We start from the raw sequence: 18,487 nt of genomic DNA, 5'->3' as shown, positions 1-18,487 counted from the left end.
CGTTTTGTCACATTGTTCGACACTTGGCCCATGTATGTCTAAAAGGTCACCCAAAACGTTATCAAATGACACTACTTCAATAGCTAAATTTTCAAAAGTTCCTTCAACAGGAGGGGGACACCCCTTTCTGACCTCCATACATGGCCACTGCACTGATGCATTGCACCACTTTTTATCACGAAATATCCCTATTTATTTCAGAGTTGCTGAACCCTCCTGACCTCCCTCAACATGAACACTGCATGGGTAAATTGCACAACTTCGTGTCACAAGCAATTTCTTCTCTTTTGTGTTGCGGGAAAGTTGATCTTGTAATTCTATATTTTACCTTAAGCTTATTGCTATTTCACAGAACCGTGTTTCTAAATAATGTCACTTAGATAACAACAATCACTTTCACTGCAGATCATAACACTTTACGGCACATGGAATTGAGTTTTTAAGATGCATGATTACATACATAAACACATACATACATACATACATACATACATACATACATACATACATACATACATACATACATACATACATACATACATACATACATACATACATACATACATACATACATACATACATACATACATACATACATACATACATACATACATACATACATACATACATACATACATACATACATACATACATACATACATACATACATACATACGGTGACACTGGAATACACATGCTTAGACATGAAAACTTTGCTTTGTATTATACTCACATCGATACTTGATTTCCAGGTACTTAGTTACTCCACTGCAAGGATCACCATAAGCAGAGTTTGATGCCTTGACCTCGCAGGTCTGTTGATTTTCACACTTATCCTTCACGATTGTCAAAGTCCCCGTTGATATGCAATCTGTTTTCTTAGAACTTCCACATTCGCTCTTACTTGTTCGTCCGTAGTTTGCCCAGACTATGTATATCAACTCATCGTGGCCTGGTACGTTTGATGGGCACTGTATACTTCCTCTAGAACCTTCACATAATATTTTTGATATCTCTGAAACCACAATGTAGAAAAAAGTAAAAGTGATATGTTTCATCTACAATGTTGAGATAAGGGGATTTTCACTAGAATAATAACGGGATCAGTGCGAAATATTTACGGAGATTTAAATCCATGGTTTTCACATAAACTTTTAATGTGACGCTTTTTTAGGTTTTTTTTGTGAACAGGCATCGAGCAAATTAACCTGCGTCGTTCCATTGTAGGATTATACCAACTTCAGTGTTACAAGGGCGGGGAACGACTTGTAAAATTGCAGAAACCCCCTGCTTAACTCAGCAGCCTAGATGAAACAACTCTTTGCCGCCATCATCCAAGCCATCCATCATGAAAACCGTCCGTCCGTCAGACAGACTGTCAGGGTGCAGCCAATTGGTAAATTCAGTCAATTTTACAAAATCTTCACAAAACATTTGCCAGTAATTTTACATATTTTTTTACCTTGTCCTTATCATTTTTAGAGGAAAGTGAAGCTGTTTGTAACTGCCCTCCTCTCTGCATTATAATGCCCACTGTTTTCCAGTATCTATAGTCTGCTCGCTCCTCACTCCTTACAACAGTTCAAGCTCCCAAAAGTGCCCTCTCTTCACCACTGACAGTTCCCTTCTGCCCATCCGATTTGCATAATTCTTATATCTACTCTTCATTGATGTAACTATTTATTAATCAACAAACTGAATTTTCGGGATATTAAGGGAAAATCATACCAGGTATTTGAACACAAAATCGTAGAAAAGAAAGCACAAAATTCTTCTCTTCTTGTTGACGCAAGTCGACGACAGGATGATTTTCTTGTAATGGGAAGGCATGGAAAGGATTGGTGTAATACTTTGCAAACTAGCCGGACACCATTCGAATTTAAGAACTTATGAAGTTAACGATCTTCCCAAGTCAGCTTATAGAAATGGGAACAAATCTCTCTCTCTCTCTCTCTCTCTCTCTCTCTCTCTCTCTCTCTCTCTCTCTCTCTCTCTCTCTCTCTCAGCATGTTTTCACAACTTTGTGACTTCTAGTAACCTAGCACAGCATCAAAAGCCAATGTTACAGTAGCATGTCTCATGGGTCACATTTTATTGTGATCTCTTGTCGGTAGTTGAACCTGACGTTGTAAACGGATTGTGCGAAATTGTGGGGGAAAGGATGGTTTCAAGACTCAGCCCTCAGAATCCAAGGTCTTACGGCCGTCTTCCATTTGAACGGACACGCTCTCGTAGGAGTGTTGTCACATTGATTCACACTGCACTACGAAGACCACAAGAAGTAGGGAGCGCTCTGCTGCACTGCGTTACAGCGAGACTTGTGCGCTCTCAGCGTTTCGAACTGTACGTGCTTATTTGCTGTGACCACAAGAGTGCCATTGCTACATTGAAAAACGTTTGATCTTCTGAGCTGACAAAAGTGAAAATATTAATAATTTTCTTTAAAAATGCAACATATTACTGTCGGTAGAAATAAAAAATGATGAGAAATAAGTAGTGTTACCGACTGACTTATTGAGGTACGTCACATAGGAATACGCATCACCCTTTGATTTTGCGCAGTTCACTCTACTTTATGAAAAATTTCAGCCCCAAACGTTTAGGGAGCTAATTCAGACTGACGCATTTGTATTTTCTGTAGCCTATAGGTTTTAAAAGATTCCTTTACAATGACCTTTAGATTGCACAGAGAAAAACGTGTGTTGCTTAGCAATGAATGTATACACAATATCAAAAGCACCGAGACATTACCGCTAAGTCAACATTTTCCCCCAGGTTCCTAAAATTCAGAAGGCCAGAATGATGAAGGCTTCTCCAAAACGTCATTAGTTTTTCATCAGCTTCGGCACATTCCGCGCATAATTAAATATTTGACCACCCATATTAAAACAAAATTATTAAAAATATTTCATACACGACAATGTCAGTCTCATGAGCGTTTTATTTTAGTTTCAATTTTGTTGGAGTGGAAACCTAACCATAATGTCTTCGTTGATATATTGAAAATTTCAAAAATTATGGGTGCAATTTGATCAAGACAAATGTACGCATAATATTCTCTAAATGAAGGCAGGGAACGTGTGTATTGCCGTTCATGTTATAATTGGCTAATATGTGGAAGAGATGGCACTGAAAAGCTGGGCTTCTTCAACATCTGTCCACTTCTTTTCTTCAATGAATTTAGAAACTAAAGCCATTGTTTATAAAATTTTCCTTGGACCTTTCACACAACAACAGTTACAATTTCTGTCCGTGTGTCTTGAGACAAAAAAAATTAAGTTTACTTACCTTGACAAAATCCAAAACTGACGTAAAGGAGCAATACTTGGAGGTAGCTATTAAACAACAAGACGCGATTCATATTTCTTGCTGTTTCGAAAGCTTCGGCACACGTTGGCAACTAATTTCCACAATACTTGCACATTTTATGAGGTTTCAATTTCGCCATGAAATCCCGTGAGAGTCAATATTAAAATACTGTAAACTTCCACCCTTCAAAACCTCAAGAGTTTTAACTACAGACCTTGTAAACACAATCAACGTTTCACGCGTCAATAATCACTCACAATAATTTAAACACCCGGCGCTCTCATTGGTTAAGATGCTATTACTAATAGATCACTAAGTAATAAGAAACGCGTTCGGGGTTTAACAATGCTTCGAATGAACATTCATACGTTGCTGTAGCAACATGCGTTTTTGCTTAGAGTTCATCGTTTGTCCTTTATCTGATCTGAGTGATTGGATCAACGGGAACTCAACCGATGATCCCACTAGTAAGCATGGAAACGCTGAAGACTTGTTGTCAATATGAAAAGACTAGAGGCGCACTTCCAATTATAAAATACTGTAGGATTATTTTCCGTTACAAACACCTGTGATCGGCAACTCAGTCATTAAAAGGGCAATTCAAATGAACATGGATAAGAAGTAAGACGAAAAAGGGTCTGATATACTGTTGACACTGAATGGTGCAGGCAGAATACACTGTGTACTTAAACTCTAACTGAACTCGAAGGAATGTCCACATATTGTCAGAGAGTGTGACATCCAGTCACCCTTAGTAAATTTGTGGTATTGTTCATATCTAGCTCTACCAACGAAAACACAACATAAGTTGTTTTTAAACTTCCTTGTTACTGAACAATGGAGGAAGAGTACATTCATGGGAGTGGCCAATCTCGACTCAGGAGGTTATCAACCTCGGGGTCTGTGATACGGAAATTAAAATAGCTGTTCTGCACGCTAAAACATCTTAATTTGACGGTACTTATATGGTAGCCAATCTCATTAAACACAAATTAGAAATGCTCCATTAGAATCCAAACGCATTGAATGATTTACTGTTTAGCTCAAAGCAAACGTAAAATGTGATCAAGGCAGTAAAATATGCCTTAAAGTTGAGCAAAATGCGATCGAGGTCTTTGTCACATTTTGCTTTAACTTTAATCGTAAGCATCTAAAACAACAGCTCTATGGTTTAATTTACTGTGCGGACATGAATCCCAGCATGTAAATAACCATGGCATTACACACAATTTTAAAATGTCAGAGAAAACCTTGCACATTGTACCGGACGCTGAGGGTTAAGTTTCTGAATGTAATTCTCCCGTATATACTGTCGATGGACACAGGAAACGATGTGATGGGCTTCTTTATCTGTTCCAATTAGACGCCAGATACAATGGATATAGTATGTTAACAACTCATTGTTCAAGCTTCACGATTCTCAACAATACAGCTGCCGTAGTAATAATACTGATGGACAAAAAATGACAAGGGGCAGCCATATGTCCCTGTAGAAAACAAATTTTATTAACTAATTACGCTAATTGACTTGGAAGCTAAAGTATTTTTATCAATAAAGGAAGAAAATTAAATTGGATTAGGAAGAGCAACTTTGTGAACTCAATATACAGAATAAGTCAAGGTGGCGTTGCACTTAACGAACATACTTTTTAAAGCATTATTTCTTATCACAGAGTACATGAAACCCCCTCATACTAAGTATTTTCAAAATGTAGAGAATCTATACGTTGAGTTTGGTAACAATGGGGCAGAAAACCTAAATTTTGGTATTAACGATAAACATTAATTTGTCGAAGACTTGATACTACATTATTATATTTAATGTCATATCTGAAACTTGAGTCTACGTACAAAATAACGAGAATTTTGTTTTCAATTATCTATGGAATGGAGGAGTTGAAAGATTAGCATTCAAAAAGTGATTAAAATTATGATAAGCAAACTTTAAACTGAAATGACTCTTATTCAAAATTTCAGAACGTTACTGCCAAACTAATCATCGGTTTGTTATATTTCACAGAATATGACCCAGCCAGAAATGTTGAAACGGGAGAAAAAAGAAGCAAGGAAATCAGGCTTTTTGTCACCCAACTTACGACTGTTTGTCATGCTAAAAGGAGAACCAAATGAACTCGGTTAACAAATTAATGAAAATCGAACGAATCTTCGCAAAAGGTTATTTCAGCAAAATACGCTGAGTTACGTATAACGCCACCTGAAATGTGACTGAAATACAGCAAGGGCGTATATGGGCAATCATTAGTAAACGTTGACCAATTTTTTTTCTGTGGAAATTCCTGAAAATTTCCTAATTTTACTGAGGCACGGTAACCTGGTGAATATGATGGGTATAGTGGAATGCACAGTGATGGGTTTCACTACACAACGGGCGTTCACTGGCATACAACCGTGCTGTGGTAATTATTTCCGTTCTTTCTTCGTCCATTGACCCTCGAGAACCTCGACGGTCTTTGCTTCGTCCCGAGCTCATCAGAATAATAGCCTCTACATCAACATTGCTTCGAAATCAATATGTATTCAACGGTGTAACGTCTCCTTGGCGAGCTATTAAACCTTGAATTGATGGCCTCACTGTCAAATTCATCATTTATCAGTACTCTATTTGCCATTATAGTTGATTAACTTTCCATCAGATTCATAGGTTGCTATCTTGAGGAAACATGCGCACTTTCAGACTAGATCTATGCCGCTTTTGTTATGGTCAATGTATAATATCAATTGTTTGTGTTTTTGAGTCTCTCAATCGCTTGATAATCCTTTCATTATTTTTGTTAACTTCTCTACCTACAAAACAACTACCGATTCCCTACAAAGTATGTTGAAAAGCGATATATTAAGTTCACCAAAATATCGCATCTGTACGATATGCGATCAAACTGGTGCCAAAATGAATTTAGCCCGGATTAAATTCAGTTGTAGACAATATTAATATTATAATTTGGGCAATGGTCATTGCACACAAACAGACGGTTTTGACAGGTTGTGAGACAAGCACTTCTACGTGGTTTAGAGAGTAGACCAAGAAACTATGGATTACAAACCCAGACTTTAAACAGATGCAAAGAGTGAAAAACACACAAACTATAGCTATATTACGCTTTTGATTATACATTGATGTGAACGTCCACGGTCTTCAATACACCGAGAATAATGTCGTCACCATGACCCATGAAGAAAGAGCTATACACCATTTAGACTTTATTTACAACTTCGTAGTTTAAGATAACATAAGATTGTCATAGTACTGAATTTCCTAACTGCATGAGCAGATATTTTTTTCCCAAACACACGTTTTTCATCTCAGGAATTTGCAAATCCCTGCTTGTTCATGTCAAAGAAATACAAAAAGATAAGATGACGTCATGAAAAACATTTGTGGAAACCTTGAAACACGGGTATATCTTTATTGCGTTTTCTTCCAGGCTTTTTGCAACTAAAGAAGACGCTAAAAATCTGAAGCCTCCAGATAAAATGCGCAGTTTGCTACTAGAGGGATAAGGCAGTGATATCACAAACGATATTTTGTACGCCCTTTATGTAAATTATCATTAGAAATGCAACGATCTCAGTTTTTAAATCATTTGTTACGACTGTTCTTGCCAATATGTAAGCGGGCTTCTATTTGATTTCGACTGGTTTAGGAAGCATTCTTTATGAAAAATAGAAACAACTGGCTCCATCGAAAAGTTACACCTTCCCCTGTACATTACATTAATTACGACGATAAAAATGTAAAACAATTTCATTTTCTTAAGCCAAATATTAAATTAATAATAAATCAGGAAGCGGCCAGTCAATAATGGATATGTACTGTCGTGTGTACTTGTTGAAGGACATAACCTATCTACGTGAGCTCGAAGGCAGACAATAAGGTAGGCCAAGGAAATGGACACAAGGATATTTTGAAGGCATTACATTAAAACATCGGATTAATCCTGGAAACGTTGTCGTAACACTTTTTGCGCTGTACTTGCGTACATGTATGTCTAACAACGAGCTAGAAGAAACGGTTAATATCATAACCGGACGGTATAAGCTTCACAGAATTTGATTTATGAATGTTTCTAATCATACGCATATGTTGTTTTAGTACCATTTAAAAGAGTCGTTGCATGTAAAAACATTCGCCTTTTAAATATTTCATTGCCTTTTCTAATAAATAGGGTGGGGTCACGTGATCGGACAGATCCCTTCCATGGCGTCCTCGTTCTGAGCTTCAGTGAGATGTGCGAGGAAAGCGTCGTTCAATGCCATGGACATTTTGTACACGTTTTCGTACAACGGCAGGTCACACTGTCCGGTTGACAACAGCTGTTCAACCTGCGAAGAGAATCAAACAGAGATTTGTCAGCTTGACATTTGATAATCTATATGCAAGCCATTGATCTTCATGCGTATTATGGTTATCGACAAAGGGTTTTCTCTCGACTGCGCGATTGCACAAATTGAGCATTTCGAGACATCGTCTGCCCTGAAAAAGTTACTGACAGCGCGGAAATTGCGCACAAAACAGTGTAGCGAACTGTGTCTATCAATGATGGAATTTGGGAGCTGCCGAGCACATCACAAGCTGATAAACATCATGATGTCGATGTTAGTATGGGTGCTGCAAGGGACAGAGTCGACGCAACTTAATGATATCGACGAAGCGCTTCCTAAGACGGCAAAATCAACATCAAAAGTGACTGCCCCCTAAAATGTCAAGTCTGTCCCTTAATTTTGATGAACAGGGCAGAAAGTGCCCCTTTCAATGAACATGCAGAGAAAACACTATCTAAAGGCAAGGGCAGGGCGACAGATAAACTGTGAGTGTGATACGCCGCGGAAGACATACCGGGGGTGACACACTGGAAATTCCGTGTAAGGGACGGCACACGCCAGGGGTAACATACGAACGTGAACACATTGGTGACACACTGGTTTGGACAAACCAGGGTTACGTCTTCAGGATGATATACACCATGGGTGACACTCCAGGGTCATTATAATAGGGTATGATGGATTAAGCAGACGGGTGTACATTGTTTTGTTTTATGTCCACTCAAAATTCCCAAAAGGTAGGCGGGTAAGCGGTTGAAAAATATCTAAAACAAAATTAATAAATTTCCCTTCTTCGACAGTTTTCTTATGCAACATGCATCTTTTTTGTGACTAGATTCTTTCGGAGGGTACCACTTGACGTCAGCACATGGTTCAATGGTTGTCATATGAGTGTAGTCTGGTTCCCTGGCCTGTTTCTACCGCTGGCTGCGCTGCTAACGAAAATAGGGACCTTATTTTCGTTAGCAGCGCAGCCAGCGGTAGAAATGGGCCAGGGAACCAGACTAATATAAGTGCTGTAAGGCAGTATTATCTCGCAATGTAAAAGTCATGACCTGGATTTTCGACAGAATATCACTCACTAGATGGAAAATTCTGTAAGTCGCTTTTTTCAGAACTCTTGGAAACCTACGCGCGCGCGGACGCAAAAAAAATTACTTAATATTCATCGCGAAAGAAATTATAATATTACATCGTTCCGTTTGAATAGTTGAATTTTCGTCCATATGTATTTACGAATGACTTACCAATATGCGACTCCATGAACTGACCATTGGAAAAGGATATTCTTTTACTTCGTTTACAGTGTTGAGGTCGTCATTTCCCTTGAAAGTACCCAAGGCAATACCCTGGAAGAGAAGTATATGATTGTACAATGTGACTCATGAAGAGACTTGTAGTTCGCGCCTTGAAATTGAAAGACTTAAACATTTGCCAAACCTTTCCTCAGGAAAGTTTAAACTATCCTTGCTCATCCAAAGCTTGCACAACACTACTTATTTGTATCTTCCTCAGTTAAAAGTCTGACTGTTATCAGTGACATACACAATACTAATTCCCATTACTTTTTCGGAGCCTGTAACATAATATATGTACATCTATTTTAAGGCCCTTCTAACCAAATTTAAAGGCATCAAACCAGGGATTTTTGTAAAAGACATTATTTGACCCACAATTCTATAAAAGACAATAAAAAATGGAAAATAACAAAAACAATCCGAACCAAAGTTCGATTGTAATTTCAGTATTTTTTCTAAACAAAATTGACATATCTATTCACACAGATGTAAGATTTGGTGATCCATAGCCTGACCTTGCTGGATTATGAGGCCAAGCTGAGATGATATATTTGTTTGTATTTACATATTGTTGTCATCCTACATACTTGTGAGTGACAAAAAGATGATCGTTTACAAGATCTGTGCCCAACAACTGTGGCTACTTGCATGCACTTTTTGTAAAACATGGTGTGTCAGCTGCCCTGGTTACAATTTCAGATATGAAGTAAAACGTGACCAATCCTACCTAAGTTACTTGAGATGATTTTCGAGGCAATCTGACCAGCAGTTATTAAAATTTTAACCAAGGTTACACTTTTGCTGTTCAGTGGCATACTTTTGGGTAGTCATAACTTCATTTGAAGAAATTCCCATAAAGAGTTGAGCATGCATCGACACACCAAATACAGCGATGAAATGTGCAGTGGTATGCAAGTTTTGGCGATTGGACCAGGGAATTAAAGAATGAGATATTTGACATTTTTGGACCAAATTCAGAGAAAAATTGAAGAATACAATATTGCAGGTTTTGTCACGATTTGTACAAAACTGATACAGATCATCCCTGAGAACCTTCATATCAAATGTTAAAGCAATCAGACGAGCAATTTCAGAAAAGATGTTTGGCAAAAAAAGGAAAAAAAAACTGTCCCCAAAACACAAATATCTAAATTTCACAACAATCTGTATGAACTCAATTCAGTTTACCGCTATGAACATGCATACCAAGTTTCAAAGCAATAAGACATGCGGTTACAGGGAAGATATTTTAGTGAAAACTGGAAAAATTGCCCCAAAAATACAAGTTTGAAAATGTCACCACAATGCGTACAAATTTATCTGATGTCAGCTGTATAATCATGCACACCAAGTTTCAAAGCAATCTGACAAATAGTTTCAGAGAAGATTTTTGACCAAAAATGAAAAAACTATTGCCCCAAAACATTTCACCACAATTTCAATATAAGTAAAACTAAGTTTACCTTTAGGAATATGCGCATAAGCAAAGCAATCCGACACACAGTTTCACAGAAGATGATTTTTTGACCAAAAACGCGGAAAATTGCCACAAAACACAAATATGAAAATTTCACCACAATTTGTACAAATCTAACACAAGTCTTCCAAAAGGACCTTCGTACCAAGTTTTAACCAAATCTGGTGAGTGATTACAGGATTTTAGCAATTTGCAGGATTTTTCCTTTTTTCTTTACCTCGTTTGCATATAGACACTCAGCTGCTAATTTGTTCGAATTCACATCTCCACCACTGGGTGCACCTGTACACCAAACACTAAGATGGTAGTTGCTATGGTTTTTGAGTTTTCGATGTGGACGGACGGACATATATACATACATGCATGCATACATACATACATACATACATACATACATACATACATACATACATACATACATACATACATACATACATACATACATACATACATACAGACAGACAGACAGACAGACAGGCAGAGAGACAGAGAGATAGACATGCATACAGACGCCACCAACTTACCATGTAAGTTCTCTATGATATATCTATATACATATTACCAAAATGAAATGTGAACTAATAAAAATCAGGGGTTAAGGGCAAACTTTGGCACAAGAGAAAAATTACCTAATTTACCGACACTTGAAATTCAAAATAGCCGCCATCCCTGAATTAACTCTATTGAGGGAAATAAAATTCTTTGATTTTTACAAAACTGAGCCTGTAACTTACAAGCTTCAAAATGGTACACAACAAGTGGTAGACCAAAGATGTATAGCAAAATAATCAGAGTTAGGATATACTTCCCCTAGACACATTCTACCTTCAATGGCGCTGTCTATGTTGTGGAAGATACAATCAAAGAAAGATGGACAGAAAGATAAAAAGACCGCTGGCTGAATGGAATGCAGGAATTTGGGTTTTGATAATGAATTCAAGCATTTCACTGTCATTTTACCTATAACATCTCTCAAAAGTGGCTACAGAATCGCAGTCGATAAACTTACCGTTTTCTCGTTCCAAACCACTCTTCCTTGCCTGTTCGAGAAAGTCAGATTCCTGTCGCCGGAAGCCCCTGTTGAAGAGCACTGTAATACGACATCCGCTACGCCGTCTCTTGTAGCAATCTGACCAGTTAATTCACCAAATATCTCCACAAATCCCTAAATATTAATCGAAAAGGTGTAAGCATTAAGTTTGAGGGCACCATATAATTTTAACAATGGTAGTGGACTTACTTATGTGAGCTTTGCGAAGTGTTGACCATAATTTATAGATAAATATTTCATTTTTGGATGGTCTTCGTCACAAGGTGGACAGACTGGATACGGTGTATTATCAAATCATCATTACCTCTATTTGCAATCTAAAGTACCAGTTACAGCAAACTCTATTACACTGCAGATGATCTTACACATATTCTAGAGAACCAGGCAATGCAGGGTTGAATCCTTTCATCCCCATTTCCCTGTTTAGAGGTCCAACTCTACCATGGAAAGCGACAGGATAGGGCCAAACCATGATTTGTGAAAGGGTTTAAAGCTATGAAACAACAATGGTAAGTTGTTGGGTGACACGACGATGCGGCGAACGATTAAAATTGCTTCTCATGGGAAGATTGTCATGGTGATTGTTCAACTAAGTGAAAATTGATCATATTTTTGATAGGGTGGTCAAAAATGAAAAGATCTACTCAGTGCAAATTGTTATCATTACAGCTATCCACCTTGCAAGAAATACTTTCGTGACTGTCAACTCCAGATAAATAATTATTTCATTGTCTGGAATAAAAACAATCATGTCCAACCCAGTCCAGAATTAAAAATGTCAATATTTGGAAGGAGAAACAATGCATGTAGTTATTCTTACTAGCCCACCAAGGATGTATTTGTCTATCTCTCATGCAACGTCATTGGAGCAGTCTGAACATCATTGTTGATACGTACAGTCAATCCAACACTATGAAAAAGTGGACCTGTTATTGGGAATGCATTTCGCACATTATCTCATAACAGAATTACAAACCTGTCGTTTGGATTCTGCGTATCCAGGCTGTAGGCGGGAGCCGTCAAGGGTTAGGGAGCTTTGGTTATTGAGGAAGGACGCCAGCGTCAGGAAATGAATTGAGTTACAGCACAGGCCCCAGTTCCCTCCTTCAACGTGTATGTCCACAGGAGGCTGTAAAACAAAAACAATGAGTAATATCTCTCGAGAATGGTTCATAAAATCGTGAATGCTATGCAACGATTATAGTTTTGAATTTTCAGAGATAATAACAATAAGATGCACAAATATATATATACGAAGATTTGATGACCAAATTGTGCTTTATACGATCATAGGAACACGTGAAGTCACATCAATTATGGAAACAATCGGGTTTGTATGGTCTCCAACAGCTTTTTGAAGCAACTCAATCTCCTAATATTATTTTAATTTGTAAATTTCTCTCTCGAAAGTCTCTTGTCTAACCATAAATGCCACACGTTAATGAAATTCTTCTATAATTCTATAACACATGAAAGAAACTTACTGGCATCAAAAAACGCTTTTTAGAAGTTTGAGTCAACAAGCCAACATAAAAAAAAATTCCTATGAAACTATTGATTCAGTGTTCTTACCTTTAGCCTGCTTTTCAAATACTTAGCAAGGGGAACAGTGCCCCACTGTGCGTGTACGTAGGTTTGGACTTGGTATCTATCAAACAATCTCTTCATTTCAACGTGGTCAACTGCTGTTTGGAATAGCACCTACATAGAATACACGCAAAAATTCAAGTGTTCGGATACACAGAAGTTGTTCTAGAAAACTGTGGCATACTTAATGACAATGGTGCATATTCATTTCCCGGTACATGATTTATCGAGACTCCTACGATTTTATGTGAAAGTGGAAAGATAATATTGCAGTCTAAAATCTAGTAGCAAGTTTTCTCGTCCCCTAACACGCTCCGCATTGATACTATGATTGATTTTCGAACTCCAAAGAAGTATTCACACGATCATTGACTTCACAAGTTCCAGGTACAGCTTCGTAGTATGTGAGATCCCCAGAAACGAACAACATCGGAGCCATCTTTATGTCTGATATACCTCTCTGCGACAGAGAAGCATCCCTGTGCAGTGTCCTTGTGTGCAAATTTGGCCCCGTGTCTGGGGGAAGTTGTTTCCCACCATCGTTTACAAGACTCGGGCATACGGTACAGAAATGAAAAAACATTCTCTTTCATTATTTTCTCACCTACCTTTTCTAAAATGAGATATTGGACTTTGCAACAAGCAAGAACGTCTTCGATTACTATTCGTCTGACGTCAGCGTTTGTCGCTATGATTACTACATCGAACCTGGTTCCCACAGAAAATGTATCCAGAGAGTCGAAAAATGAGACTCGTATTTGAGAGTCCGTACGCCTCTCTATGTCACACATACTCTGCGCCCGTTGTATGGCAGACCTGTGACGAAGTGTAGACGACTAAAAATTACAAAAGCGAATAAATTATCGCAATGCCATGTTCTTGACCGTTTCAATGTCTAACTTTTCTTTTCTTCTTTTTTGTTTTTGTTTTCCTCAGCGTATATCTACTTCTGTCAGGGATCGTAAACGTTGCATTTCACCTTATTCAATTTTTTCAGTGGATCGTTAAGCTTTGCGCAAACGTGCCCTTTTTATCGGCTAAAACAATCATTTGCTCATATATGGTACATTTTCTATTGAGTTGATGAAAGATTAACTGGCAATAAGCTATTTTATAACTTGCATATTCAACGGTGAATTTAATATTTTGATAAAAATAATGTAATAATTAGGAAAATAGCAACAAATGCCCATACCACTGCTTCACGAAAACAGTACCAATGTGAGAAATTGTTGGCGGGCTTCTTTGAAGAATACATATACATTGTAATAGAAGATTGTGTTTACGTCCATGAGATGATAATACACAAGGAAATTATCAAAGTTAAAATAACTAATATTGCGATCACAGATTGTTTGCCATCGCAACTCATGAACTGATAAACAATAGGTCTGACTCGGACAGACAGGACTTACCAACTAGGGTCTACCACAGTTATATCGACAGAATATGTCGACGTCATTAGTGACTGCAGATGACGCAGACCAATATTGCCAACACCTGCGAAGGACACAAATATTCCAATGAATTCGGTTGAAAGAAACGACAGCCGCGCGTTACCTGTTATGGAAGACGCTCAAGTCGCTCATTACACAAAGTCTAATGCAGTATAAACGTATGGCAATTTAAAAACCTTGAGCGCCAAAGTCAATTTTTGTGGCCTCTATAAAATATACCCTTGTCAATTTTTTCAGGTTTTTTTTGCCAAAATTTTGATAAAAGACTCTAGTCAATGAAATATGGTGTCCGTTTCGTCCAAAATTATCACAAAATTTCGGGAAAAAATTATAACAATTGGTAAAATATTGCAGTAAAATTATAGTGGGAAAAATTACAGCTCTTAAAGGGTTAAGAGCCACATATTGTGTGACACAACTGACTTCCAAGCATGCTCCACGATAACCTTTATCTTTCAAGGCCTACGTCACGTCATAAATTTTTCAACTACTTTTCTTATATTCTCAACTTATTAGATTATTCTCGACCATGTTGATAATGATTGCCTAAGTTTATCCTTATACCTTGTACAAGTACTTCTTTGACAAAAAACGGTATTATTCATGTTATGTTATGCAAAATGTCCGACCTTAATCACAAAAACTGATTTGATTTTAGTGACAAATGCAGTATGTGCCTCGAAAGTGATAGATTTAAAATTTTGCTACAACTTTCCTCTAAGATACTTTCAACCATTCTCTTACCAAATTGAGAATAAAAATCAAGGGTGACCGTGCAAAGTTCGATACTCGAGAAACAAGTATCTAACATTTACCATTATATTTGAAATTCAAAATGGTCACAATTTCTTTGTTAATTCTATAGGGAATTTTCGAATTTAAAAAAAAGCAAGACAACTTTTTTCTTATTCCCAGAGCTTTAAAATGAGTCCAACAAGTGTGGTAGATTAGAAAAGAATTGTTAACTTTCGAGAGTCCGAATATCAGTTCCCAAGACAGAAGTCTCCATACTCGCAAGTTAACTGAAAGATTACTGACCTATAAGTAGTAGCTGGTGGTCAAATGTTGGCTCTTCGGTGACGATCTGTAGAATAAAATCAAAATAAACGTTTTGATAGTCTTTAGGGACAAGTTGATTGTGTATGTTGATATTTATATTTGCGAAATTTACATGGTACAAGACGTAAGTCAACTGGGCACTAACCAACAATATAACAATTATTTGATTGATGAAGGGAGATAATTCATTAGAGCGCCCTCATTTCCTTCAGTCGTATGATATCCTGACAGGAAGATTTTGTTGTGTAAAAGCCGATGGATTTACATGTAAATGAGGCTACCGGTGTGAAACTTAGACTGAAAGATACGTCTCTCGAAGACGTTCTCTGCGCTCCCCTCCGAGGAGGAGCGTATATAGACTCTCGGAGGCGAGCGTAGAGAGCGCCCTCGAGCGACGGATCTTTCAGACTATGTGAAACTGCGACTTGATCATATTCTTTTATTATTATTATTATTATTATTATTATTATTATTATTATTATTATTATTATTATTATTATTTTATTATTTTTATTATTTTTATATTATTGTTGTTGTTGTTATTATTATTATTATTATTTTATTTCTTAAAAGCGCACTACACTGCGTCCCAGTGCTCTTTATAAGACTAAAATGTATTTCTGAAAAAATAAGCACAAAAAATAAAATGTCTATCTGGCAATAAAAAAAAACGTATTTTATTTTTACTTTCACAAGTATATTTCGTAATATTTTGTCCCTCCTTTAGGGCAGTACATGTATTAATAAACATAAAAATACAGACAATAACATTTACTTGCTTTCAATTATTTTCCTTTTTTCAAGTTTCTTCGATCCCCATGGTGTATTCTGTAAGTCTCATGGACGAAAATCTTGTGTAAATTAATTTTAGATTGTGCCTTTGCCCTTATCTTTACAAGTGTATACTGTATATTCAACTGTTTGTGAGCACTCAGCAAGATTTTACACTTGAGGGTTTGTACATTCGAATGTGCAAAACACCCAAGAGGGGAACGCCATTTGATTTCAGGGGAATGGAGGATTTTTGGAAGAAAAGATATGTCGGCCACCCATAGAGAAAAAAAACAAAACATACAGTGAGATGAAAAGATGTTTGCTGCCACCTCCCTCTGTTAAAAATTATAAAAATGACGTGAGGTGCTGAATGACTTGCAGTCTGTGTCAAGAAGTTACCTTGACATCGAGAACTACTGCATACAGCGGCAAAGATAGCTCGATGCTTTCCAATGAAGATGCAGTAAATTCGTTATCATATTATTACTCCCTTACATCTGAACAGCGGTAGACTGTACAACTTTTACCATCAGGATTGAAACTTTAGCACCGTTTGAAGAATTGATGCATATGAATTTCTTCAGTAATTTGCTTTGGTCATTAAAATGAAGCTTGAGGAATGTATGTTACAAAAATATCTACCAATGGAGGGGCAGCCCTTCCACGCCTATGGGGTTGCCTAGTCTATCAGCTTTTAATGTTTCGGTAAGATTGGTGCATGAAATGAATTAAACACACTTTTCATTTTTCATTAATGTCTATCATTGACCAAGTACTAATAATAATATAAATGCCATGTCACATCCGGCACTTGGCATCACGAAATAACTGCGCCCCCTTGTGACAGTGATAACCGTATTGACCTTTGACCTCAGCGACGTGTAAAAGCAGTACGGAAATATACAAACAACACTGATAGGAATCACGCAATATTCTTACCGTTTCATGACTTTCCGAGCTGACCTTTTCTTTCACTATGTAGATGAGTGTTGAAAGTAACAGAATCAAGATCACCAAACGAACCGATTTCAGCCGGCGAGCACGAGTCATGACCTTCGAGGTCTCGTCACCACCATCCATGTATCGTTGCTTGTTTTCCTCCCTTCAGTGTACAGTGTACAGCCAGTACTACATCATGAAGGGACCGTGGCTACATGTTGGAGTCGTGCAGTTTTGACGAAATGGTGGAAAGATTGGGGAACGACAATCCAAACCCAATGCTCCACTCTATGCTATGTCACGATAGAGGAACACGGGCTATGTGTATGGCGACACCGACGGGCAGGTGTAAACTATTATAGCTGCGGGTAGGGCCGGTATGTTGTGACCTCTTGTAGTCGAATGTGAATGTACTATAGTTCCTCGGTAAATCTACCAAATAAAAAATATAATTGGCGCGAGGTTGGGTGGGGGGTGAGGTGAGGTGGAGTGTCAACCGTGTCATTACTTTCTCATTTATTCTTAACTGAAAGGCAACGATAGCTATAGTACGTGTTTTCTTACCCAGACAGGACATGGAAATTACTGCAGATTAAGCAGATTATTTATTGCATTTGATAAGCCGTATGTTTGCACTTCCCCAAGTGTTGCTGTGTAGCAATGGTTGTTGAATAATTAACTTGCTTGGTTGGTTTGTCGGTTTATCGAGTAGAAAATGTGCTTGGAGTTAGCTTCTACTGCCATCGTTGTCATAAAGGTGCGGGATTGCTGAATGGAAAGAAAAAGTAGACGACTTTGAATATATTAAGCAGCCAGTCGGCTGTTCAGCTATTTTCTGAGTGGCGCTGAACACCTTGGCTACTCAGTTATTCAAGCTTAGTCGCTAGTCATTTTACAGTTGTGTGAAACCTCTAATCTCTGTCGTTGATCATTCATTCCGCTACCATCAAAGATATTCTAGACTGTCACTGAAAATGAATGTCTATTTTTCTCGACTTTCTATAGCAATATACAAACTATAATTTGTGCAGTCAACTCAAAATCATCAAACCTATATCGCAGTACGTATTAAAATAATAAAGACATACAATTGTCTGATGCCCCTTGTGTTATTTATACCAGATCACAGTCCCTCTATCCACGTGGATAGAGGGACTGTGACCAGATTAAGCCACGATTCTTAAATGCCGCTAAT

The 18,487-nt window shown here is 37.6% G+C and overlaps 2 protein-coding genes across 2 annotated transcripts in view; both read right to left on the bottom strand.

Moving 5' to 3' along the window:
* LOC139133064 (uncharacterized) overlaps positions 1 to 3,411 on the bottom strand; it is a 36,668-nt gene extending 33,257 nt beyond the window's left edge. Inside the window, exons 1-2 of the mRNA XM_070699466.1 lie at positions 3,289 to 3,411; positions 734 to 1,015 (exon numbers count right to left, since the gene is read on the bottom strand). The gene's annotated coding sequence lies outside the window, so the exon portion shown is untranslated. The remainder of the gene's footprint in view (positions 1 to 733; positions 1,016 to 3,288) is intronic.
* Positions 3,412 to 6,702: 3,291 nt separating this feature from the next.
* LOC139133052 (uncharacterized) lies at positions 6,703 to 17,647 on the bottom strand. Its single transcript, XM_070699453.1, has 9 exons — positions 17,293 to 17,647; positions 15,559 to 15,604; positions 14,479 to 14,563; positions 13,672 to 13,879; positions 13,049 to 13,177; positions 12,453 to 12,605; positions 11,435 to 11,590; positions 8,898 to 8,999; positions 6,703 to 7,650 (listed from the first exon to the last, which is right to left on the bottom strand). Exons 1-9 carry the CDS (start codon positions 17,431 to 17,433, stop codon positions 7,501 to 7,503), a joined length of 1,170 nt encoding a protein of 389 aa, XP_070555554.1. The 5' UTR covers positions 17,434 to 17,647; the 3' UTR covers positions 6,703 to 7,500.
* Positions 17,648 to 18,487: the final 840 nt, after the last annotated feature.

This window comes from Ptychodera flava, chromosome 5 (genome assembly GCF_041260155.1).
Source record: "Ptychodera flava strain L36383 chromosome 5, AS_Pfla_20210202, whole genome shotgun sequence".
In the NCBI taxonomy this organism is placed as follows: Eukaryota; Metazoa; Hemichordata; class Enteropneusta; family Ptychoderidae; genus Ptychodera; species Ptychodera flava.
This window is presented reverse-complemented; position numbering and strand designations above follow the sequence as displayed.